At 34.0% G+C, this 26,184-nt stretch overlaps 2 protein-coding genes across 2 annotated transcripts; one reads left to right on the top strand and one right to left on the bottom strand.

Annotated features, from left to right (window-relative positions):
• The first annotated feature begins 12,016 nt into the window (after positions 1-12,016).
• LOC103501524 (probable inactive receptor kinase At2g26730) lies at positions 12,017-15,161 on the top strand. The gene is made up of 2 exons (XM_008465121.3): positions 12,017-13,718; positions 14,107-15,161. The coding sequence occupies exons 1-2, from the start codon at positions 12,392-12,394 to the stop codon at positions 14,775-14,777; spliced, it is 1,998 nt and encodes a 665-aa protein (XP_008463343.2). The 5' UTR covers positions 12,017-12,391; the 3' UTR covers positions 14,778-15,161.
• A 4,110-nt stretch (positions 15,162-19,271) lies between these two features.
• Positions 19,272-22,739, bottom strand: LOC103501523 (pentatricopeptide repeat-containing protein At5g55740, chloroplastic). The gene has a single exon (XM_008465118.3). The coding sequence runs from the start codon at positions 22,587-22,589 to the stop codon at positions 20,067-20,069; it is 2,523 nt and encodes an 840-aa protein (XP_008463340.2). The 5' UTR covers positions 22,590-22,739; the 3' UTR covers positions 19,272-20,066.
• Positions 22,740-26,184: the final 3,445 nt, after the last annotated feature.

The raw sequence follows: 26,184 nt of genomic DNA, 5'->3' as shown, positions 1-26,184 counted from the left end.
TCTACTATATTTAATAGACTTATGGCCTTGGAGTCAGCAAAGGAGATCTGGAAGTTTCTTAAAAGTGAGTATGAAGGTGATGAAAGGATTAAAGGCATGAAGGTGTTGAACTTGGTGCGAGAATTAGAGTGAATCAAATGAAGGATTTTGAGTCCATCACAAAATACTCAAATAAGTTGATTGGGATTGCTAATAAGGCAAGAGCATTAGGAACTGATTTATTTGATAGTAGATTGGTTCAGAAGATTCTGGTTTCAGTACCTGAGCGATATGAAGGAACCATTGCTTCCTTAGAAAATACTAAAGACCTCTCAAAACTCATGGCGATAATAGTAGTTAGTGCTTTGCAAGCACAAGAGCAACGGAGGTTGATGAGGCAAGAAAGAAGCATTGAGGGGGCATTGAAAGTTAGAATGTAGTAGGGAGAAGGTGAAAAAGAGAAGAAGTAAAAAGGGAAGAAGGGAAGTGGCAAAAGTAGCATGGACTCTCTAGCAAGGATGTTGGTAGTGCATGCAAGCACTGTGGGAAGTAGAATCATTCACATTTAAGATGCTGGAGAAGACCAGATGTGAAGTGTAGAAGGTCTCATTTATTGGGGCACATGGAACGATTCTGTAAGGAAGTAAAAACTCAACAGCAAGGAGGAGCACATATTGCAGTATAATAAGAAGAAGATCAACTCTTTGTAGCTACTTGTTTCTCATCAACCACTGAATGTGATGGTTGGTTGGTTGATAGTGGGTGTACCAATCACATGACAAGTGACAAAGAGTTGTTCAAGGACCTTGACATATCATTCAAGTCAAGGGTGAAAATAGGAAATAGTGCGTATTTAGAAGTAAAGGGGAAAGGCACAGTGTCAACAGACAGTTGTGCTGGAACCAAGTTGATTACTAAAGTGTTGTTTATCCCTGAGATTGATCAAAACTTGTTAAACGTTGGTCAACTAGTAGAGAAGGAATTCAAAGTGTTGTTTGAAGAAGGAAAGTGCCTAATTTCTGATTCCAATGGGAATGAGCTCTTCAAAATAAACATGCAACGCAAGAGCTTCTCGTTGAATCTGCTTGAAGAAGAGCAAGTAGCTTTCAAGTGTCAAGTGAATGACACTAAGTTCTGGCATAAGAGGTTGGGCATTTTCATCAGTAAGGGTTGAAGTATTTGCAGAAACATGAGATGGCAATAGGAATACCAGTTCCGAGGAGCTAAAAACAAACTGTAGAGCTTGTTTAACAGAGAAGAAAACAAGGCTACCATTCAAGAAATCACAATGGAAAGCAACTAAGAAGTTGCAACTCATCCACTCTGACTTGTGTGGACCTCAACCAACTCCCTCACTAAATATTAGCAAGTATTTCATTATCTTTATTGATGATTATACCAAAATGTGTTGGACATATTTCATGAAGCATAAGTCTGAAGTAGCTGAACTGTTTTTGTAGTTTAAAAGTTGGATTGAGAATCAAAGCGACTATAAGGTTTAGGTGGTGAGAACTGATAATCAAGCCACTCTAGCCATTTCATTGAATCCAGTTTTTCATGGAAGGACCAAACATTTTAAGATCAAGTATTACGTTTTAAGAGAAATGCAAAAGGAAGGAGAAGTGCAGCTGGTGCATTGTAGCTCAGAAGAGCAAGTAGCAAATATCTTCACTAAGACTTTTTGTGTGGATCGTTTTCTAGCTCTTAGAAGCAAGTTAGGTGTTTGTAACATTTGAGTTAGGAGGAGAATGTTAGCAGCTCAAAAATTGTAAATTAGTTTTGAGTTGGTCTAGTCAATTATTAGGTTCTAGGAAATAGTTGAGGTTATTATTAGTTGTAGTCAAGTCTAATTTCCTATTCTTATGGAGTTAGTGGTATTAGTTGCTAACATTGTGTAATCTATTTTTAGAATTAAGATGTGTATTTATTTTGAGCATTTTTGAATGAATGATACACTTTTCATTTTCTTATTTCTCTATACTTAAATATTCAACAATTTTCTTTTAAAATAGTGATAAATTGTCTGATTATTTATTTAAGTTCAAGTTAATTTAAAGTGTGCAAGCAAAGTAAATTAAAATTTTGAGTGAAAAAGTGAGGATGGGCACTAAAAGGGAAGGGGAAGTAGGAGGTGAAAGCTAAATGGTAAAATGGAAGAGGTGTTGTTTGCAAGGAAAAAGGTAAGGAAGTTGAAATCTTGTGTCAAATGGTGGAACCACTTCTTCATCATTTTTCAACTTGCTTTCTTCAGGAAAAATGAAGGGGATAGCTTGAAGAAGGTGGATCTGGTCTGCCTTGAAGATTGGTGCTCAAGAAGCTAAAGCAAAGGGGAAGAAGTTAGCAAGCAAAGTACAATTTCATATCCTTTAGTAGTAGTCTAGACTTTTGAAGGATGCTTGAACTGAAAATGAAGGGAAAGAGATGAAATTGTAGGTAGAAGACAATGGACTAGTTAATTCATGAATTTGGAGTAGTCTTTCATGTTGGCAGCAATTTGAGATGTAGAAGAGAAGTTAGGAGCTGAAATTTTGAGGTTAGTAAGTTAAAGGTCTTCTCTACAGTTTGTATGAAGGATGTAAGAGCTCATTCTTGCTTGCAATGGCTGGAATGATAAGAAATATAATTTAGTTAAGGGATGAGGGAAACAAAACCCGTTTTGGTGAATGATTGCTGCCGTAAAATTCATAGGTTTTACACGTGAGAAGTTCCTTTGCTTCAAGGAGGTCGAGAGTGTTTTAGATGCCCAATTTTTTAGGTAAACTTGCTTTAACTATGGGTAAGAGGTTTACATAGATTAGCTTGATTGATTTGGTTGGAAATGAGATGCAGGGATAAACAAAATGTGATTGAAAAGTAATCGAAATAAGGAATTTTCTTAAGCTAGAGGTTTAAGATGACTCTCGTATGTCATTATTTGCTTAGCATAAAAGTGAAATAAGAAGGCTAGGAGGTTTAACTACCCAATTATGGTTTGATTTAAGGTCAAGAAGAGATTGAACAAATCTTTAAACCCGAGAGTTCTAGCTTCAATTAGTAAGTGACAAAATGAATTTAAAAGTTGTTTCCGTAACATGTTTTAATAGCTAAATGTTTTAAGCATGCCTTGAGTTTAAGTGTTTATTTTGTACACTGATCTTTGAAAAATACTTCGAAAGCATAAGTTTAACATAGAATTTGAGAATTGTTGAAAATATGACTGTCACTACAAAAAATTGAAGGTCTGCCGACGTAGAAATAAGCGTCGAAAAAAGAGACGTCATAAGAAGAACCTTTTCGCAACGCCGTAAAGAAGGCGTCAGTAGTGTGGAGCTCTGGCAACGTCATATAAATAAAGTCGGCAAAGCGTGAAGCTTCCATGACGCTGAGCGAGGAGACATCAGAAAAACGTTTAATCTAAATAATAATATAGACTTTTTGTGATGCCATGCATGTACACATCACTGTTGGTCCAATAACTACAGACATTGCATGAAAGACGTCGTGGGAGTCGACCTTTTAATGACGTTGCTTTGATCAAATCCACAAAGGTTAAACATTTAAAAAATTCTGACAACAATATCACAGTGCCAGATTGCATGACGTCGTGAGAGGTCGAACCTCTGCCGATGTAGGGTAGGTAACGTCGCAAGATATGTGATGTTTTGACTACTTTTGACAAGGTTCTCATGACTCCATAAATTATTGCGTCGACAGTTCTTGGAGAACTGAGACACCATAAGTGACGGCGTTGTGAGTGAGGGGTTCTCTCAACGTTTCCGGCTGCGTTGGGAGATCCCCTCTCATTTTAGTTCTATGGTTCACAGAATACAGAACCACACAAAGGAAAAAGAAAAGAGAAAAAAAGAAAGGAATAAAAGACAGGAGAGGAAGGTCCGCCGCACAGTCGTCTGTCGCCTACCATCCTCGTGTCGTCGTCTATTTGGTTCGTCATCTCTACTAGTAAAAATAGTGTATATTGTTCTTTTTTTTTCTCTAAAAAATGTATATTAGATTGTATGTATAAATTGTAAATTTTATATAGTATGTATAAATTATATTGTATGTATAAATTGTATATCATATATTGTATAAATTTGTATGTGTACGTTAGGGAATAATGTATATTGTAGATTGTACAAATATTGTATGTGTATGTTAAGAAATAATGTATATTGTAGAATGTATAAATTTTTGTAGATTGAATAAGTAAATACCTTTGTAATTTAAATTGTAAATTGAAATTGTTAGAGCTTTTTAGTTATAATGTATATATAATTGTTTAAGAACCATATTATATGTGTGAATGAAATTCTAACAATTGCAATATGTTAGGGAATAATTATTATTGATATTGTGATACTAATAATGACTGAAATTGTGATATTGATGAAAATTTTAAATTTATGATATTGATGAAATTAAAGAATTTGAAACTTTTTATTGATGTGTTGTAGCTATCCTGCAGTTATGGTAGTCTATAGTTTATTATTTGTGAACACAAGTTGTTTGTTAGAAGTAAGGGTGCGTTTATTTAGTTAAAATTATGGTTTCTCTTATTGAAGATAATTCATATTTATGTTATAGATCTTTAACGATGGACAAGAGTTGGATGAACATTAGGAATAAGTTATCGGTTGAGTATAGAAAAGGAGTTTTCAAATTCTTAGACATTGCAAAGTTTCACGTACTCTCATATGTTTAATTAATTTTGGTTTATATGTCACAGGTACTATGTCTAACTCCTTCGTCAGTTTCGATAAGAGCAATGATCTATTCGATTTTAATGTCGAGGAGTTCAATACCATTCCAGGCACGTCATTGGTTGGCGACACATCTGGTTAGTCACCGTTACATAAACAATTATTTATGTATAAATCTTTTTGTTATGTTTATGAAATTATTTTGTTTTCCTACATGCCTCTTAACTTACTGCTCCCACTCCTAGGAGATGACAACACACCAGGAACTTGGAGTTGGATAGATATGTTGCACAAAGTGGGAAGATCCTCATATCTATCGCTCCAGACTAGGATAAGTCTATTTCGCCACACGCTGTTCGTTTTAGCAATACCATCGACGTGTTAACAAGAGACACTTTTCCAATCTCCTTTTTTTAAGTGGGTTGATGTGACACTAGAGTACATCGAGGTCGTTAAAGGCAGTTTACAGATAAGTTTTTAAATCACCCGTACATATATGTTACCTATACGTATATACATAGACTCAATCCTAATCTTTGTGTACTTTTCTTTTACCGCAATTGTTTGTGTTGGATTTCACTAATCCAGCAGTTACTCGATTTGTTGAGCACCAAATGCTCACCGTGTGGAAGGAGTTTAGGGGACAGAACCACCACCATTTTAAGAAGTTCGATGATCCTGAACAGGCTCGTGCCAACCCACCTGATTACCCACCCTTTAGATTGAGCAATCGGGTGCAAGATTGGCACTTCCTCTGCGACCACTACCTCACTCAACAGTTTCAGGTGATTTATAACTTTTAATGTTCTCAAATGGTACTTCATTTTTTATGTAACATTTTAATTGTTTGCATGTATGAGCAATTGTCGATGGACAGGGTTGCTAGAACGAAGTAGCCCTACAACCATAGTAGCGGCATCAAGTCGTTTCTACAACGACAACACGAGCTCGCTGAACAATGAAGTCATTCGATCGACCGTGTGGAGTTATTCAGGAAAACACACGCTCGAGGTGGCCAATTCGTTTTGCGGACAGCAGCAGATGCACATGTAAGTTTATAAGCTTTTCATTTGTCTTGTTTCACACAAAAGTTGATTTACACGTTTTACTTAATTAACAAAACTTTTATTTGTAGAAAAAAATGTTGGAACTCCAGTCCCAGCCTACCCTAGAGGGTTCTCAACCACTCTTTGGGGACGAGATATGCGAGACTGTTTTGGGTGGACGACCAGGCTACTTAAAAGATCTTGGTCCCAAGCCAAAGTCCTGACATGCTGCTGGTAATTCTTCATCTACATCTATCGAGCGAGAGCTGGTCCACGCCAGGAAAGTTAACGAGCTAAAACCTCGTCTTAAGATAGTAGAAGAAGAGAGTAACAAGAAGCACGAATAAAGTGCTCGCTTGATAGAAGAACAGGCTCGCTATATGGAAGTATAGGCTCGACAGATAGAAGAACTGAGGAAAATGATTGAAGACCTCTCCCGGGCTTTGAGAGGACCTTGATTTCATTGAGGTACATAATTTTCAACTTTTACGTTCTTTAATTTCATATTATTGGTGATATATATTTAAACGTGGTGAGACACTGATGCTTAGATTATGTGTTTAGTTTTTTGTTTTTAGTTTTAAGTTTTTCGTTTTCATTATATATGTAATTCTGAATTACGAACGTGTATTTTTTAATTATTTTAATATAAAATTTATTTGATATTTTTTAAAATTTACGTTAATTATTTTTAGTATTTGAATGAATTTAAATCGAATTTGATTCCAATTTGTAAAAAAAAATTAAGTTAAATAAAAGAAAATTTAAAAAATATTATAATAAGGATTTTGCAATGCGTATTATGTATCGCAAATGATCATTTTGCCGACACGGCTTCATCAGAAGGTCTATCGACACCGTTTTGGTGGTTCATGTATGTCGACGTACTTGATGACTTCGACAGTAACCTATTTGCGATGTTATTACCAACGTGTTGACCATCTTGGCAAACAGTGGATCGACAGTAACCCTTTGTCGACGTCGTACCGTTTTTGGGTCGAGAATGCCTTTCACAATGCTTCTCTCACGACGTTCTTGCTGATGTCCATTTCTGCGTCGACGTAGCCTCTCCCGACGCAATCCTGACTTCTATCGACACATCTCTGCATCGATATACCCTTTTTTTTCTTGAGTATGTGATTTCAGAAATGTTTTCAAGTGTTTAAGAAAGAGATATAATTCAAGTGAGTATTATATATGCTAAGTAGCATTAATTCAAGGATTTCTCGCATTTATGCATAAGGTAAGTTGAGCTTGAGATTTGAACGATTATAGCAAAGCATGTTTTGAAAGTCTTTCATGAGTTTCTAAAATTCTTACTAGCTGCATGCCTGAGAAATTGAGCCCAATGCCAGTTTATTGTGCGTACACAGAAAGATATTTTTGTTGTTGATGTTGAATATACTTCATGACAACGATACTATCAGGAGTCACTACAAAAAGTAAGGAAGCACACGTGCGTTGACCAAAATCACAAAATGCATCAGAATGTTTATCCCAAGTGTCAGCAGTACTACGTCCGGTCAAAGTGTCGAAAATAGGCATCCATGCCCGACGTGTTTTATGCGTCTGAAAACTTTCCTTTTTTATATATTTTTTAATTTATTATTATTTATTTATTTTCACTATTGAGATTGAATTCGATTCAAATTAAATCAAATTCTAAGAACAATTAACGTAAAATTAATAAAAAATTATTAAAATACCAAATCAAATTTATATTAAAATTAATTCAAACATTAAAAAAAGTACATGTTTGTAGGTTCATAAATTACATGAATTGTAATACCTAAAAACTAAAAACTAAAAACATCTTTCTTCAACCATTGTATCAAAAAGCAGACATGCACGGTGTGGTTGGCCAGACCTTCCAAGTAGAACAAGCAGCTTCATGTAAGTTTCTTCTTTTGGTTCATAAAATGGTAGTTCGCGGAGCATTTCAAACACCTAAAGGGTTGAATAAAGCAGCCACAATTGTTATAGGCAAAAACAACAGCACAAAAATTTATACATACTCTTAAAACCATCAATTCGTTCCTTCAAATTAACGCATATAAAGATTAATGTTCATGTTTCAAATTAAACTTTAAAGAGCATGTTATGAATCTCCCTAAAATCCCCAAATATGCATTTTCTCTTAATCCATAAATGGAAAAAATGCTAATTCCAGCGCATTACAAAAGTAGAAAAACCCAAGATCGATTTTATCTCAAATAAATTAAACCATTAAACATAAACAAAAAACAAGTAACAAAAAGTTGGGCGTCCAGAACAAACATAAAACAACCTAAAATGAAAAATGAAATTAAGCAAACCACAAGTTGTACAAAAATGTCGGGGTGAGGTAGAGCTTTTTGGTCCTACGGCTGCCTTCATATTTCCTTCGAAGCAACTCGTAATAATGTTCAACTTTCCTCTTTGCACATTCCTAACAATATTTTAAATTTCAATTCAATACTAAAACTAATTTGAGATCTAAAACCTCAAACTAATTTGAAATCTAAAACCTCAAACTAATTTGAAATCTAAATACTAAAACTAATAAACTAAACCACCTACCGGAATGAAGAGCGTCGACAATGACGAACAACAAACAAGGATAGCGGCGATTATTATGAGCTGCATTGAAGGAGATATGGGGAGACGATTTCTCTCTTTCTCGATCTCTCTCTCAACTCTCTTGCCTTTTCTTTTTCAGTTCTATGAACTACAGAACTAAAAGTTGGTTTCTATAGGGAACTTTCGACGCATAACGAAGACGTCGGGAGACACCGCCTATTCCTGCATCATAAGTAAAACGTCAGGAATAGATTTCATCTATACCAACGTTTTACTTATGACATAGGGAATGAGATTAACCTCTCCCGATGTCTCTTGCATGATGTCGGGGGGAGTTGAACAATTATTTTATTGTATACTTTTAGCCAACGTAGTCAACAGAGACGTCGAAAGCGACGATACGTTTCTAGATGCCTTTTGTAGAAACGTCGGCAAAAATGCAAGAATTAAATAATAATTTAACTTCCTCCGATGTCTTGAACCACAACGTCGAGATTACTCATTTAGGCAGACGTATGTTTGGAGGCGTTAGGGATGGACCTTTGTTCCAACGGTGCCTTCGCCGATGCTTATTTTTGCGTCGAGAGATCCCGATATTTCTTGTAGTGAGTGCTGAGCACGCCCCACTACAACAAAGATGATGGGAGTACTGAGTGTGCTTTACTACATCGTATAAATTACTGTTTAGCTAAAATCGTTGGGAGTAATGGACGTACCCTACTACGTATAACGTAGAAAAGGCATGTCAGTTATGTTTGAACATGAATTACTTTGCTAGAGACTTCTTATTGAGATTATTTATATAATTTGTTTTAAAAAGCATTGAGTTTTAGCTCACACTCTTCAAAATGTTTTCTCACTCTCTAGGGAAGAGATTGTGGACCTGGAGCTTGACTACCACCACTTATCTATTAGAGTCTTGAGTTTTGTTCTAGTATGTCTTGTAATTTAAACGTACATGTTTTCTATAGATGTCTTCATAGTTATATTTTGAGTAAAGTTGTGGGATGATCAAAGTTAGTCTTTAGGATGTTGTATATATGTTGTCTATATTAGACTTGTCAGAACTTAGGTATTGTAGTGTGGAATGCACATGCACTGCTTTATATATAAAGTTTGTTTTCAGGTTTCCACATTGTGTAAATGTTTTATGCATTTAGTGCAAAGGTTAAGTTTAGTGTTAGTTAAGAGAGTTAGCAGGTATTGTTGAGAGGGAAACGATATTTGCTGACTTCATGTCGTCTCTTAGGCTAAGAGTAGGACAGGACACCTTTTAGAACACATCGTTGTCTTGCAGCAGTATTTGGGTGTATGGGAAAATCAACCGCGAGTGACCAATTAAAATACTAGAAGCTCAAGAAATAGCCAAATGCGTCAAAAGCTTGACAACTCTTAATATTATGAGCCCTCTTCCATTGTTTTATTGAATCTTGTGTTATTCTCTTCTATCCTTATTACTCCTTTCGCTATTTGTGTAGCTATTAGCTTTTGTATTGACAATGTCTGTGTACTCCAATTAAATTTAAGATAGTTCAATAGGTATAGAGTTTATGAACAATAACATCATCTAGACATTTGTTTAGACCAAAATGAGTCAATCTAGGACTATTATCGAAACTCCCCGTCCCTGAATTGGCAACTACTTGACTGTACACTTCAATACATAGAACAAGCTCTCCTTGAGTGTGATCCTCATGAATTTACTTGTCAGTTAGGTTCCTCAAACTTCCTGTGATTTCCACTCTAGTACAGTTAACAACTTATGACTTGTGATACGACTCCACAACACAAAACTCAAAGATACTTCTCACTAAAACACTCACCTGCAATTCGACTAGAAGCAGCACTCATAACATGACACAACCTTTGTTGAAAAAAACCACCCAACAACAAAGAACAAAGGGTCATATATAAGATAACATCGGAAGCTGCAATAGCAGAAAAATCTAGTGAAATAGCCAAAACATCAAATGTTTGAAAAAGATTGAATTCCCACAAATCTCTCAATAGAAAAGAAACACCCTCAACAAAAATGTATCTTTTAAGATAATTGAAGATAATAAAAGAAATAAAGAAATTCGTAAGTCAAACACCATAACAAACTTCTCCTTTCGACAACAATAAATTCTTTTATTTTTTCAAGGAAACCCACACCATAGCAGATAACATTCCACATAAAAATAAAAATAAATAAAAAAACCACCACCATACAACCGAACAAGCACTTCACAATTATCTTAAATTTAATATAGATTTCCTCACTCGGGCCAAAGTCCCCCAAACGTAGGTGATGTTGCCATCCAACTGAAGTACCAACATGATTGTTTTATTCTCTTCTACCGCTCCTTTCGTTGTTTGTGCAATTATTACATTTATATTAGCAATGTCTACGTACTCTGATTAATCTCATAATCAAGTAACATAATAATACTTGTATTATTAACTTGAACTCAAATTTTCGATTCAAAGAAGGAAAAAAAACAAACAAATGTAGAAGTTACATTATAGACCAGATTGGATCGTGGTATTTAACAAAACATAGTAAGTAGGTTTTAATAACTGATTAAGGGGAAGTAATAAAAAAGAATAGAATAGATATAAGAAAGTAAAAGAGAGTGAAGAGAATAATGGGGAGGAGGAGGTCGGGAGAAGAAGTGAGGAAGTGTTTGGTAGTGTTGTGTTGTTTTGTTTAGGTTTATGTGTATATGGGGGAAGTGGGACCCATGAGGCGCGCCCAGTTTACACAACAAATGACTTTGGAGAAGGGCCATGTGGGTCCTACCTTAATTATCATGGCCCCTCACATCCCCTATCCCCTATCCCCTCCAGAGTTATATCAATCTAATTGCTTTTCACCCCTCAAACCAAACCAATAAATAAATAATCTGTTATGTAATCTTATTGACCATCCAGTAACAATCAACCCTAAAATTAAACATTATAACTTCAACCCATCCTAATTCAACTTCTGGTATTGTGTTATAAATTTCTTGTATTTTATAACATCAAAGTTTGAAAAGTGTATATAAGCATGTGAATTCAATTTTGTACTCACAACTATTTATTAAAAGTTTACGTCTTTATATGATTTAGTTTACAAGAACCTTTAAATTCACTCCAACCCTGTTTTAGTAAATACGCCTTTTTTTTTTCTTTTTCTTTTTTTGCTTTTTGTCCTGACAAGTCAAAACAAACATTATTTTCCTTGCCCCCTATATATTGGCTCACCTAATATTTACCTTTAACTTGTTTTGGTTCGAATATATATTCATACCAAGATGAAGCAACCCTTGTGAATTTTCTAAAAGCCAAAATAGAGGGAAATGACAAAAGCATTAATTTTTCAAAATTTGTGTGACTTCAAGATTAAGTTTAAATAAACTAAAGGTAAATTTCCAATTTTCATCCAACATGTTAGACTTATAATTGAGTAAATTAAACTCTAATGTTTTATGAACTATTTAATTTAGATTTTCTGTATTACATTTAAAAATTATCAATACACTAACTTTTAGACCTTTTGAACATGTCAATTTTATAAAGGGGATACTTAGAATAATTACTTGAACCACTTTCGATTTTTTTTTTAACTAAAAGTCTAAATGGATCAATTTATCACTATTTAAGGACTTAATTGGTATAATTATAATTTTCACCTGAACCAAAATGTATTAAAAGTGTAAATTAGAGTGTAAAAGTTTGTAGGGTTAATATAAATTGACCTTTTTCTAAAAACAAGTTAAAAACTGAAATTGAGAGTTGAATATTCAAAATTAGAATAATTAAAATTGTTATTGATAAGATAAATGCATATGTAATAACATCCTGGAAGCCTGCAGTGGCCTGCTTTTGGTTAGGATCCAGCCTTTCCTCTTTTTTCGTCTCGATTTACTCCTTCTCCCTTCCTCTTTCCTTACTCTCACTCTCAATTTTCACTCATATCTCCATTGTTTCTCTCTTTTTCTTAAATGGGTCATCGCCGGAATCCTGGTTTTGTCTCACCTCACCGTCAACAACCTTCTCTCAGAACCAGAGCCAGTCACATATAGAAGACAAAAGAAAACAATCTCCCCATCGTTGTTTTTTCTTCTCCTCATCCTTCATTTGTCTACTTCCAACTCTTTTCTAATGGCTGCAGTGTCTTACTTTACAACCCAGCTCCCATTTTCCCTAATTTCATTTCTCCTCCTCCTTCTTCTTCTTCTTCTTCGTTCTGTTCAATCTGAGCCCACCGCCGACAAGGCTGCTCTTCTTGATTTCTTGAACAAAACCCCTCATGAGAGTCGCCTTCAATGGAATGCTTCTGCCTCTGCCTGTACTTGGGTTGGAGTTGTCTGTGATGAGACCCGGTCCTTTGTTTTTGCCCTCCGGCTGCCTGGTGTGGGGCTTGTTGGTCCGATTCCGGAAAATACTATCGGCCGGTTGAATCGGCTTCGAGTTCTTAGTCTCCGATCGAATAGAATCACTGGGGAGTTGCCGGCGGATTTTTCTAATTTGGGATTTCTTCGGAGTCTTTATCTGCAGGACAATGAGCTTTCTGGGAATTTTCCGGCAAGTGTGACTCAGTTGACTCGGCTGACTCGACTTGATCTTTCGTCTAATAATTTCTCTGGTCCGATTCCATTTTCGGTGAATAATTTGACCCATTTAAGTGGGCTTTTCTTGGAGAATAATGGGTTTTCAGGTTCTCTGCCGAGTATTCCCGCGGCTGCGACTAGTTTAACGGGATTTAATGTATCGAATAATAAGCTCAATGGATCCATTCCAGAAACCCTTTCGAAGTTCCCTGCTTCATCTTTTGCCGGAAATTTAGCGCTCTGTGGTGGTCCATTGCCGTCGTGCAGCCCGTTTTTTCCTTCCCCTGCTCCGTCGCCGACGTCCGCCGTGAAACCACCACAATTTCCCGTCGAGAAGAAGTCTAAAAGGCTCTCGATCGCTGCCATTGTCGGAATTGTGGTTGGCGCTGCTTTCGTTGCGTTTATATTACTGTTTTTACTTATGTTTTGTCTCCGGAAGCGCGAGCGGAGGCAGCCGGCGAAGCCTCCGAGTACGGTGGTTGCTGCTCGATCTGTTCCAGTTGAGGCAGGTACATCGTCGTCGAAAGACGACATCACCGGGGGATCAGTGGAGACGGAGAAAAACAGATTAGTGTTCTTTGAAGGTGGGGTTTACAGCTTTGATTTGGAGGACTTGTTGAGGGCTTCGGCAGAGGTTTTAGGAAAAGGAAGCGTTGGAACGTCGTACAAGGCGGTGCTGGAAGAAGGAACCACCGTGGTGGTGAAGAGATTGAAAGATGTGGTGATGACGAAGAAGGAATTCGAAACGCAAATGGAAGCTCTGGGAAATGTTAAACATGAAAATGTGGTTCCTCTTAGAGCTTTCTACTTTTCCAGAGATGAGAAATTGCTTGTTTCCGATTACATGGCCGCCGGCAGCCTTTCTTCTTCCCTTCACGGTATTATCTCTAAAAAGATTAAATCCCATTTCCAATTCATTTCTAAATTAACTTCCATTTAAAAATTATCATTCATTCTTGCTTGAATTTGCCGAGTTCGTTATTAACAAGTACATTGCTCTGTTTCGACCATTTCTGTTTATCACTCTCATTCTTTCAAGGAAAAGGGGTTTTTTCTCAATTTCATGTGGAAAAAAGTAAAAGCAAATGAGTGATGGGTTTTCCTTATTTTCTGATTTACTTTCGTTTCTTTTAAGAAAAACCTTCTTTTCTGAATTATGTCTCGCTGAAATGTCGATAGAAACTAGAAAGGGCAAAAAAGAAAAAGAAAGAGCATCAAAATTATTGCCCCATTGTGGTGATGACCTGAACTTCCGGTGACTTACAGGAAGCAGAGGATCCGGCCGTACGCCACTTGACTGGGACAACCGGATGAAAATCGCATTAAGCGCAGCAAGAGGATTGGCTCACCTTCATGTGTCGGGAAAACTCGTCCACGGCAACATCAAATCGTCGAACATCCTCCTACGCCCCAACCACGACGCTGCCGTCTCTGACTTCGGTTTGAACCCTCTCTTCGGCGCCTCAACGCCACCCAACCGGATCGCTGGCTATCGCGCGCCGGAGGTTGTTGAAACCCGAAAGGTCACTTTCAAGTCCGACGTGTACAGTTTTGGCGTGTTGCTGTTGGAGCTTCTCACCGGGAAATCACCGAACCAAGCGTCGTTGGGTGAAGAAGGGATCGATCTTCCTCGGTGGGTCCAGTCAGTGGTCCGAGAGGAATGGACGGCAGAGGTTTTTGATGTGGAATTAATGAGGTACCACAATATTGAAGAGGAGATGGTTCAACTTTTACAAATTGCCATGGCTTGCGTCGCCACCGTGCCGGACCAGCGGCCGTCGATGCAGGAGGTGGTTCGAATGATTGAGGAATTGAACCGGGTGGAAACCGACGACGGGCTACGGCAGTCGTCCGATGACCCATCTAAAGGATCAGACGGTCAGACGCCGCCACAAGAGTCGAGCACCACCCCACCCGGAGCTGGCGGACCACCGTAGAAATTGTTTGATGTTCTTTATTAAAAGCCGTAGATTAGTGCACAGTTGGTAAATAAGCGGTTAAAGTGCGCGGCCGAAATGGTTCATCGTCACTGTGGTTGGCGGCGATGTTCTGTTTAGGGTAGTTTTGTAATTTGAAGTTAGCTCATTTGAATATTTTTATCCTTTTATTTTTGGTTACAGCTGGGAGGAGGATTTGAATTGTTAATTGGGTGAGTGAAGTGGAAGGGTACAATGGTCATATTGGAATTGACCATTGCATTATTGATTCTCACATTTTTCTTTTTCTTTTTCTTTGTCTTTTATTTTTTATTTTTTGAGATCAAAATTGTATTTCTATTTGGGTATCTTATTCATCAAAAATATCCCATTCATTTCTGAAAATTTTCTGTCTTTTAAGTTTTAACTATTTGTCCTTAACATATAATATCACGCAATTTCCTCTTTAATTGTGTTACCACCAAGTCCTTTGGATAATTTTTAATTGCTCAAAGTTACCCTTTAATTATTATTAAAAGAGCATAATAATAATAATAATAATAATAATAATAATAATAATAATAATAATAAAAAATTATTATTATTAAAGTAAATATAATGTTGGTTGAACCACCAACAACTTTTGTATCATCAGCACTGCCAAAAGTATCATTATTTTTCTATACTCTTATAAATTGAGCTAACCTAAGCTAGTAGTATACTAGGAAACTCTCAATATCTTAATTAGGTTTGTTTTAAATTAAATAAAAAATGAGAATTTTTCTGAGTCCTACGGTTCAATATTTTTGCAATAATAATAAAATATTTGACAATCAAACCAAAGCTGAGTAAGATTTGAGGAACATATTCGAAATTTTTTATTATATTTTATTAATAATTTCAATTTTTCGCTGCATTTAAAAAATACCTTTATTTTTTATTCAAAATTCATATTTTATTCATAAAAAAATGATATTTTGATCAACTTTTAAATGGAAAAATATTTAAAATAAAAACTACAAGAATCTAATTGTTGTGTTATAAAATTTTAGTTGACATGAGGATATTTCTACTTATGTGTACATTTTCATAGATTCGACATTTAACATAAAAGGTATGTACCATCTTTTATATCAAAAAAATCTACTAAACACAAATAAAAATAAAAATAAGAATCGGGATAATGTCCATATTTTTTATAAAATTGTGACCTATGATATATTAATGGATATACAATAATGGTTAGCATAAAAAAAAGAAAAAGAAAAAGAAAAAAAAAAGACGAGTATTTAAAAGGAAAAGGAAATGAGAATTGAGAAGATAGTAAATCACGGGTGAAGAAATACAAACACCACAAATTGAAGCAGCCAAGGAAATATCTTGTAGTGTAGAAGTATGCATCCAATGAGATAAAGCAAGGGGTGTGGATTCTTAGGATGAGTTGGCAAGTTGTGTCGTATTGTGTAGAGCTGTGGTGGCGTAACTAACGAGGTATTTGGTCCCTTATTTAGTCAAGAATTGAGAGATGGCACCCAAAGTGTGAAGAGAATTTTGGTCAAAACGCTAATAAAATGACATTTGTATTTGGTGTTTGTCAGTCAGAACATAATCTGAGATTTGTTTTAAGTAATTTGGATGATGTCAGAAGAAGCACCCCTTTCATCAATTTAAACTCTTTACTTTCATTTTCTTTTTCCAAACCTCTAAACATCTTTCCCATACGCCATACCCATTACCAATAATTTCAATCTGTCCCTTCACACAAGATTAATATATATATATATATAATTGAACCCAAAATAATTGAGTATATAACATAAAAGATAAAATAATTGTATATATAATACTATAATACAAAAGTCGGTAAAACACTGAAAAAAACACATGCTCAATTATAATTCTATTGGTTTCTTCTTGATTTTTCAAAATGGAAGGTAATAGCAACCATAGTTCATAGCTATTATCATAAATAGTGACTATCATTGATAGCAACTATCATTTACAATTTCTATTAATAGTTTAAAAAAATTACTAATAACTGATCATCATTTTTCTAATTTTGTAAATATTTATCCTTATACTATATTTATAACCTATTTTTTAAAATGGTGCTATTTGCGATAACTTTTCGTGTGTATTAAAAAACACTTTTATTCTTTACACTTAAAAGTCGAACTAAATACAACCTTTATTAGTCATTGAACTTTAATTTTTAACAATAATTTTAATTTTATAATAATTTAGTTTTGAACTTTTAACCTATACAATTTAGTCATCATATTTGAAAGTTTGTGTCAATTTAGTTTCTATTATAAAAATTAGTATTAAAATTTAGTGAGATTTATTGTTAAATTAACCAGTAAGCTAATTATGCTCAATATTTTATAAGTTATGACTGCATCGTTAAAATAATAAAATTTGACATTGAACAAATTATGTTAAAAACTATACTGCTAAAAAAATTTAAAATAAAAAGATTAAATAGTTATAATAACTTGAAAATATTCATTACAAAATAAAGTTCAAGAACTAAATTATTAATTTTATAAAATTATTTAAAAAAGAAGGTACTTTTTACCCTTAAGAAAATAAATGGGGAAAGATATAAAACAATTAGATGAGATTAAAAAACTGGAAGCAAATTAGATTACATTCATCTTATCATTCGCTTAATTGTCATAGGAAAGCTCTTTATTCTTTATTTTCTTATATATATACATATATGGGTGGATCTACAAATTTTGTTAACATAAACTTTATAATTCAATGAAAATTATATAAAAAGGTAAATGGTAAAGAGTAGAGCTTTAAAATGAGTCAGAAGGAAGTTGGAAGCCAAATTTACTACTGGCTAATAAGTGATACATAGTTGAAGAAGAGCCTCCTAGACTTATAATAAATTTGATTGTGTGGAATTGAGGTCTATTACTAGAAAATAGATGAGCTCCATGAATGACACTAATGAAATAAAGTTGAAAGACAACCACCAACTAGTTGTTGGAGATTTGATTGAACTTATAATATTATTTTATGGAATCCATGCACAGCCTTAATGATGTCTCTTAAAATACCCTTTCCCTCGATATGCCCAATTGGATACTTTTGCCTTTTCCTAATACATTTTTTTTTCTTTATCTATTCTTTTTTAAGTTAACTCGATAATTTCATCAACTATAATCATGCACAATAATCAATCCGAAAATAAATTATTGGATAAAAAGCACTTAATACAATTCTCAAAGTAGCCGGTTTGATCCCGCGCACTTTACAATTGCAGAACTCCAAATAAAAACGAATGACTAGCACAAAGAATTATAGAACAACCCTTTATTATTTTTCATCATATGACTTTAAATTAACAGCAAATAGTTAAATGGCTATTCAACTTCTACAAAGTATAAGAGAGTTTAGAGCATTCTTTCAAAAAAAAAAAAGAAAAGAAAAGGTGTAGTCCATAAAGTTAAATATTGTGCATCCATCAATGACAGCCACTTTAGCTTTATGCAATGAAATCAATGCCCATGTGAAAGTAGCAAGGATAAAAGAATACTATAGAGTTATTTTATTACTATTTCTATGAAAGCAAAGCAATATTAAGAAAGATACAGAAGAAAGAGAAGGAGAGACATACCGACGAAACCAAGGAATGTCTTTCTCTAAAGTAGCACGGTCTTCCAGTCTCTGCTGTCAAACGAAAACAAAAGGTGTGGATAATAATAATAACTCATTGATCCCCACTGAACAAAATGTAAAAAGAAGTCGTTTCCTTCATCATTTCACTTTCCTTGGATAGTACGAATCACCCAAAAGAAAAGAAAAAGAAAAGAAAAGGGCAAGTTTTATTTGGTCCTTGCTCATTACAGCATAGGATGCTTCAATATAAGACTTGGATGAGTGCATGTTTTTAATGATATCAATCCAAAAACAGGTAAACAAACACAACTTCAAGGACCACATCATAAGTTTTATGTCAACAATTAAAGTAAATAAAAAAACATTAAAATTACAACAAAGCTAATAAACAGCATCTCTGTGTTTATGGTCATGATAAAGATTTCAAAATCTCCATTTACAGAAAACGAGGGAGAGAGAAGGAAAGAGAAATGCCATTTGAGATTGTAAAGGTGTCATGCACTGAATGATATCAAAACTTGAGTGTAGTAAATTGATTTGGAATCGTTGAACAGGTAACAAGAAAATGGGAAAAAATAACAGATGTTCACAGATGCTAACCTGTTACCTGGCAGAAGCAAGAATATTTGTTGATGTTTTTGTCCTGAGTTCATTTCTTAGTACCAGTTCCTGTTAATCTGGCAGGGTATGGTATGATGACAATAGGGGAAGTGAAATTTCGTCTAGTAAGTCTCACTTCTCAAACACCATACAATCAAGTTCGGTGGGCTGTATTATCTTTAGCTGTTTTATATGAAAAAAAAAGAATCCAATGTTGAGCATGGTGGATGAAAGTCAGCAGTCCCTATCAATTAAACAGTAAAATGTTCAAGCCTTTTAGACTAGAGCTAACTGTTTATTTGAAAATTTCAATGTGTAGATCTTGAGGATCTTGAACCAAATAGAAGCGACCGAGAAAGTATGTTATGGCCATTCCATCTCGCATGTTTGCGTATATTTGTAGTAGAGACCAAGCAAAGTTGTGCTTCTAGTGGACTATTCAATTGGAAGAGGATTTGAATGATATACAGTAAAAGAATCAGATCATCTACAGGCTTTACAAAAGAGACCAAGAACCTGAGTTTGACGTCGTACAACTCATTTACATATTTCATCAGAACTCTACACCACTGCTTCTCTGCATTGGTTGTCACTATAGGCAATGACAAATGGGTTTCTTGAGCATTGTACACGATGTCTTGAACTCCATAGTTGCTAATCAACTCAAGTTTATTCAATGAGGGACTCATATTGGAATTAGTGTATTTGTTCCTAGATTTCTCTTTCTGTCACAGGTGAAAACAAATCAAGAGGTTTCAAATCACTAAACAGGAGTGCCGACTCCTAAACTAGGTAGAGCATTTCTAGCCGTCCAAAAGGAATAACAGTTCAAAAACCAATACTCTATTTTTCAGATAATTCAATATTCAGAGTATATTTTCCAAGCCATGCACAGGTCGTCAAAGTGTTGCTGTAAGTTAGGGTAAATGATATTTTGCAGCTGTTCCAAGTCCAGCGAGGCCTTTAATCGTTTAAACCATCACTATTTTCTATATTTGTCCAACGCAAAAAGCAACTGCATCAACCAGAACAGATATGACTTCCTCATTCTCAAGAACGGAAATGGTAGATAGCAGCTCAACTGATCACAGATATACACCTCGTAGATTGCATTTCCATTCTGAGTAGTGCCAACGTCATGTAAATTTCTTTTGTTCTGGAGTGTGATTTATCTCCAGCAAAAAACACATGTGTTTTGTTTCCAATTTGAATCAAGCTATGCCCAGGAATCTTCCTTAGGCTCCTTTCTTTCATCAGACCCCTCACTTTCAATGCTTCATCCCACATTCCAGTAGCAGCATATGCATTTGATAATGCCACATAGTTTCCTGAATTATCTGGCTCTAATTTCAACAAGCGTTCAAATAAATGTTCTTTGAGTTCAAAGTCAGGATGTTCTCTACATGCAGTAAGTAGGGATCCAAATATGAATGCATCAGGCTCAAAAGGCATACCTAAAATTAGTCTTAAAGCTTCATCTAAATTATGACTCCTAGAAAGAATACTAACGAGACAACCATAATGCTCTGCTTGTGCTACTATTTTATGATTAGAAACCATATCGATGAAAAGCTCTAACCCTTCTCTTACAAGCCCAGCATGACTGCATGCAGAAAGTATGCTAGTAAAGGTTATTTCATCTGGTTTTATATATTCCTCTTTTAGACGTCTAAAGAGTGAAAGAGCTTCCGCTGCTTGACCGTGTAATGCATAGCCAGAGATCATTGCATTATAGACGGGTAGTTCCTTTTTCAATATCATATCAAACACCCTCTTTGCTTGATTTATACTACCACATTTAGCGTACATGTTCACTAAGGAGCATAAGACTGGTGTTGATACTGAAAGTTCACGTCTTGTGATGTAACAATGAATTGCTCTTCCATGAGGCAGAGATGCCATAGTTGAGCAAGCTGAAAGTAGGGAGCTAATACTCAAACTGTTGGGTTTAATGCCAGCTTCTTCCATCGACTGAAATGTCAGAAATGCTTCATCACCAAGACCATTCTGAGCAAGTCCACAAATGAGAGTAGTCCAAGTAATTAAATTAGGACAGATACCAAGAGACTGCATCTCCATGAACATGTCTTTAGCCTTGTCAACTTCACCTTTATTCAAAAGACCTAAAATCACAGAGTTCCAGGATATCACATTTGGTGGCAGACCTTCTAGCTGCATCTGATAAAACAATTTTAATGTTTCACCACTATGACCCTGCTCAGCATAGGCAGCCAACAAAGTATTCCACATTATAAGGTCTCTCTTTATCATTGCATTAAAAACTCGTCTTGCACATTCCAAGTTTTCACATTTGGCATACATATCTATTATGCTACTTGCAACAGCAACATCAGATTCAAGGTTGTTTCTAACACAAAAAGAATGTCCTTCCTTCCCTAGTTTCAAATTTCTAGAGTCAGCAGCCGCAGCCATTATTGAAGCAAGAGTTACAGAATCAAACCTCAAGTTTTCTGATTGCATTACGTGACATAAGCCAAGTGCCCGATCAACCAGCCCGTTATGTACATAACCAGAGACCAGCAAATTCCATGTCACTGTATCTTTCTCCAACATTTCACTGAAAACCAGCTCGGCATTCTCAACCAAACCAACCTTGGAATAAAAATTTATAAGCGAACTACCCAAAATGTTAGTCAATTCCAGTCCAGATAACACTGCTAAGGCATGCCCCTGCTTACCCTCAACGATCACACCTAAGTTAGCTGAAGCTGAAAGAAAACTTGACAGAGTCACTTGAGTAGGTGCAACACCTTCCACCCTCATCTCGTAAAATGTCTCAATTGCTTCTGCATTCCGTCCATTCTGTGTAAAACTAACAATCATTGAATTCCAAGCTACTATATTCTTCTCGGGAATTTTATCAAACACCTTCTTTGCATCTCCACACAACCCGCATTTACCATACATATCCAGAAGACTACTAGCAACATAGATACACACACCTAGACCCATCTTAACTACATAACCGTGTACGGATTTCCCAAACCCAATCCACCGAAGAGCACCAGAAGCCTTCAAAGCAATTGGAATAACAAAATTATCAAGAATTAGCCCATATTCGTGCATCTCACGAAAACCCATCAAAGCTTCTTCATTAAACCGCATTCTACTTTTCAATCCCATAATAGCAGCCCAAGAAAACTCATTCTGTACCTGCAGCTTGTCAAACAAACGGTTGGCAGTTTCTGACTCGTCACATTTTGAATAGAAGATCACTAATTTGGTCTCGATGTACTCATTCTTTGCAATGTACTCACCATTCTTGAGAATCCGGCCGTGAATTTGCTGACCCAACGAAAGAGCTCTCTCGTAAACGCAACCCTGAAGGAGTTCACCGTAAACATCAGGTCCGATTGTGATGTCTGCCAATTCCAGATCAGTAACCAAGTCCAGGGCTTCTGGAAGATGGCCTTGTTTGCAGAGAGAAGATATCTGGTTGAGATAAGATTTATAAGAGATTTGAACATTTCCAGCAATTTGATTCAAGCTCGCGAAATAGGTAGATGAGTTGTGGAGTTTTCTGGGAGTGTAGAGAGAAGGGAGGGGATTAGTGGGAAGGGGAAAAGGAAGAGCAGCCATACATGGAGGAGAAGAAAGGGAAGATGAAGGAACAGCACAGAGACTAACGGGGGGATTCAGTGTGTCCTCTTTGGCGGGCTGAGAGATTTTCCAAAGCAAAATATCAATAGATTGGGTTACTCCCTAACTGCCTCAAGTCTATATTATTTTTCTTTTTAAAGACAAACGGATAAGCGTTTCATCCAACACAAAAGCGAATACTTATACGCCATTCATCGTACGGATATATTACTATTCAGTAATTTATGAAAAGTTAAAATTTGGGATGAGATCTTTTTTTACGGTGGAATGGTTATGAATATTTAAAAAAAAAAAAACCATTTAGAAAATTTAGCAAAATTTTAAAATTAGTTATAAAATATTAGATTAATTTTATTATATTTTATAAATATTTTTAAAGGTACTTCTTTCATATAGGAGTTTTTCTAAAAAAAATATATAAAAGTTGCAAAATATTTACGATATGGAAAAAGGCTAGTAAAATATCGTCAACGGGCCTAATATTTTTAATTTGTTATGTTTAAATTTGATTACACAATCTTTTAGATTTGGGTTTTTTTAGAATTTAGTATACGATTTTCTTAATTCTTTTATACACGACCTAAACGATGATTTATTTTTTTAACACGTTCGTTTAATTTTTTTATACACGATCTTATATTCTTTATATAGGATCTTTTATTTTTTTTGTAGACAGTCATTTAGATTTGGTTAACAAAACGTAAACAACATAAAAAATACGATGGGAAGAAATTGTAGCGAAAAAAGAGAGAAAAATCGAAAAAAGAGGAGGAAAATATGGAAGACAAATTAAACAATGTAAATAAAGAATTGAAAAATAAGAAAGATGATTGAAATAAATCTCCAAAAAGAAAGGAAAAAAAGACGATGAAAGAAATCGCAAGAAAAACAATTTCATGAAAGAAAGGAAGAAAGATGGAAGAACAAATCTAGAATATTTAAAAATTGCTAAGTTGCAGCAGCTGTAAATAGTTTGATATTTCGTTAGATTTACGAAAATTTCCCTTCATATATTTATTTATTATTTAAAATAAAGTTTAAGGAAAGTATTCAATGATTAGTTTCTTTTATAGGAGGAATAGTAGATTTATTAAGACAACACGTGGGTAAAATTACAAGAGTCTCTCTAGAGTTGGTTAACAATCCACAAAGGAAAATTAAAAAACCAAACCCTATTTAGTCAATTTGCTCTTACAATTTTAGCGACCGATCTCTATTAGGATGGATGAATTTTATGTTGTCAAGCCATACTTGTACGGGGTGTTTTGGAGAAGGGTTATCTATGTTAGGATTAGTGTTATAATAATCATAATATTATGATGTAGTGTTATAATAATCCTAATATTATAACAATTCTAATATTTATGATAGTATGCATTTTGGGAAGGATTATGATGTAGTGTTATGATAATTTTTTTCTAAAATATATCATGTAGATCAAATACACAAATTTCATAAATTTATTTTTATTAAATAATCTTATTTATGGTATTTATTCAATAAACTTAGCATCCATCGTGATGTTTCATGTTTTTTTTCATGCGTATACATTGCACATTCAATTAAAGAAACTCCCTAAATTGAACGTTCATATCAATAATTTAAGCTGTGATATTGTGTTTGTACCAATCTGTTTTTTCATGCATATATGTTTGCCATTAGATGCAATATTTTTCTTAAAATCATTTTTCTTAATTACTACGTTCATTCCATAAATTTATTATTAAATCATTACTTTTCACTATTTTTTTTTATTTTTGCATACACATGTAATAGAAAGCATGTAAACACAAATCGCTATTATTAAAATTGCTTATATAAGATTCTTACTCCATTAAATTTCGACCTATCTCGACATAATGCTTACATCGACATATACTAGTTTAAGCATACATCGCTACTATTTGTAACTTGGGTAATAAAGCAATGCAAAAGCCATTTCAGATACTCATTTACACGTTGGCCATCTTCTTTAATTTAAGACTAAGATATTTTCCTAAAAAAAGACTAAAAAGTGTTTAGGTCTAGTTGCTTCTTTTCTAGCGTATTTTTAACCTTTAAAAATGTTTAATTAGTATTAATGTAACTTTAAAAATATTTTTTTAAATAAAATACAGTAAGTACTAACTTTTATAAAAAAAAAAAAAAAAGCAATAAATTCTAAGATAATTTTCTATAATTTAGTTAGAGAACAAGACCTCATTAGCTAATAATAAAATATTTGGATAAGAGTGACAGAAACTCAAAAATTGGTTTGTTGATTTTATGTTTAAACTCAATGGAATAATTTATAAGATTGATAGAAACTCAAAAATTGGTTTGTTGATTTTATGTTTAAACTCAATGGAATAATTTAATGAACAAAACAAAAAGAGAAAACCATAAAAAAAAATAACAAAAAATCTTGGACAGAAAAAAGAAAATTAGCAAATTTCAAAATTATTTTGATTTATGGAAAAACCGCTAGTCAAATTATTTTTTTTAATTTTTTCCGCCAAAGTATACCCTTTACGAATAACAATTGCTCACATACAAATACAAATACAGTATATTTGTTGAACTAAAAAAATCAAACTTTGTAAACACAATCACTCTTGATAAATTTAACTAAATTAAAAAATATTTTATTGTTGGAGAAGATTGAACCAACATACCATAAAGATATGACTTTAGTTTCAACATCCCCTGATTATTAGAATTTAAATCAAATAATTCATGATTTTTTATATTTTATACTATTTATATAAAATATATTAAATAATATATATTACATATTTTTAATAACAATTTCAATCTACATTCTATATCATCCCTTAAAATCGTCAATTTGAATTCAAAGTTTACTCGTATCCCTAAGATAACTACAGAGATAAATTCAACTATTTTGCATTTTTTATTTTTCAAATTATTTATTAAAAAATAGACATAAATAATACATAATACATATTTGATATTTTGACATTATTTCACACCATAAACCATTAGTTTTAATTAAAAATTTTAACATTATTTTTAAATCCAAATTTTACACGTTAATTTTAGATTATTTGTTTGAATCCCTAAAATTATGACAAAGATAATATTTGATCTATATCTCACCCTAATTTTTCACGTTAGTTTTAATTCAAATTTTTAAAATTATTTTTAAATCCAATTTTTACACCTTTAAATTGTTAGTTTGAATCCAAAAATTATGAAAAAGATAGTATTTGATATACATCCCACCCTAATTTTACATGTTGATTTTAATTCAAATTTCTAACACTATTTTTAAATCCAAATTTTACACGTTAATTTTAGATTGTTAGTTTGAATCCTTAAGAATATGCCAAAGATAATATTTGATATATTTTTAATATATATCCCACCCTATAGTGTTAGTTTTAATTCAAATTTTAAACATTATTTTGTATTATTTATGAAATAATAATTTAAGATCAACAGTAGGAATGATTCAAATTGATTATGCAATTATCCTACAATTGTGCTAAAAATTAAATCTTGCCAATTTAATAATAGTTTAGCACAATACTTTTCAGTTAATTATTTTCACACATTTTGAATAATTTCGCCA

Source organism: Cucumis melo, chromosome 2, assembly GCF_025177605.1.
Source record: "Cucumis melo cultivar AY chromosome 2, USDA_Cmelo_AY_1.0, whole genome shotgun sequence".
NCBI lineage: Eukaryota > Viridiplantae > Streptophyta > Magnoliopsida > Cucurbitales > Cucurbitaceae > Cucumis > Cucumis melo.
Note: the sequence above shows the minus strand (reverse complement) of the source record. Positions and strands in the feature narration are given on the sequence as shown.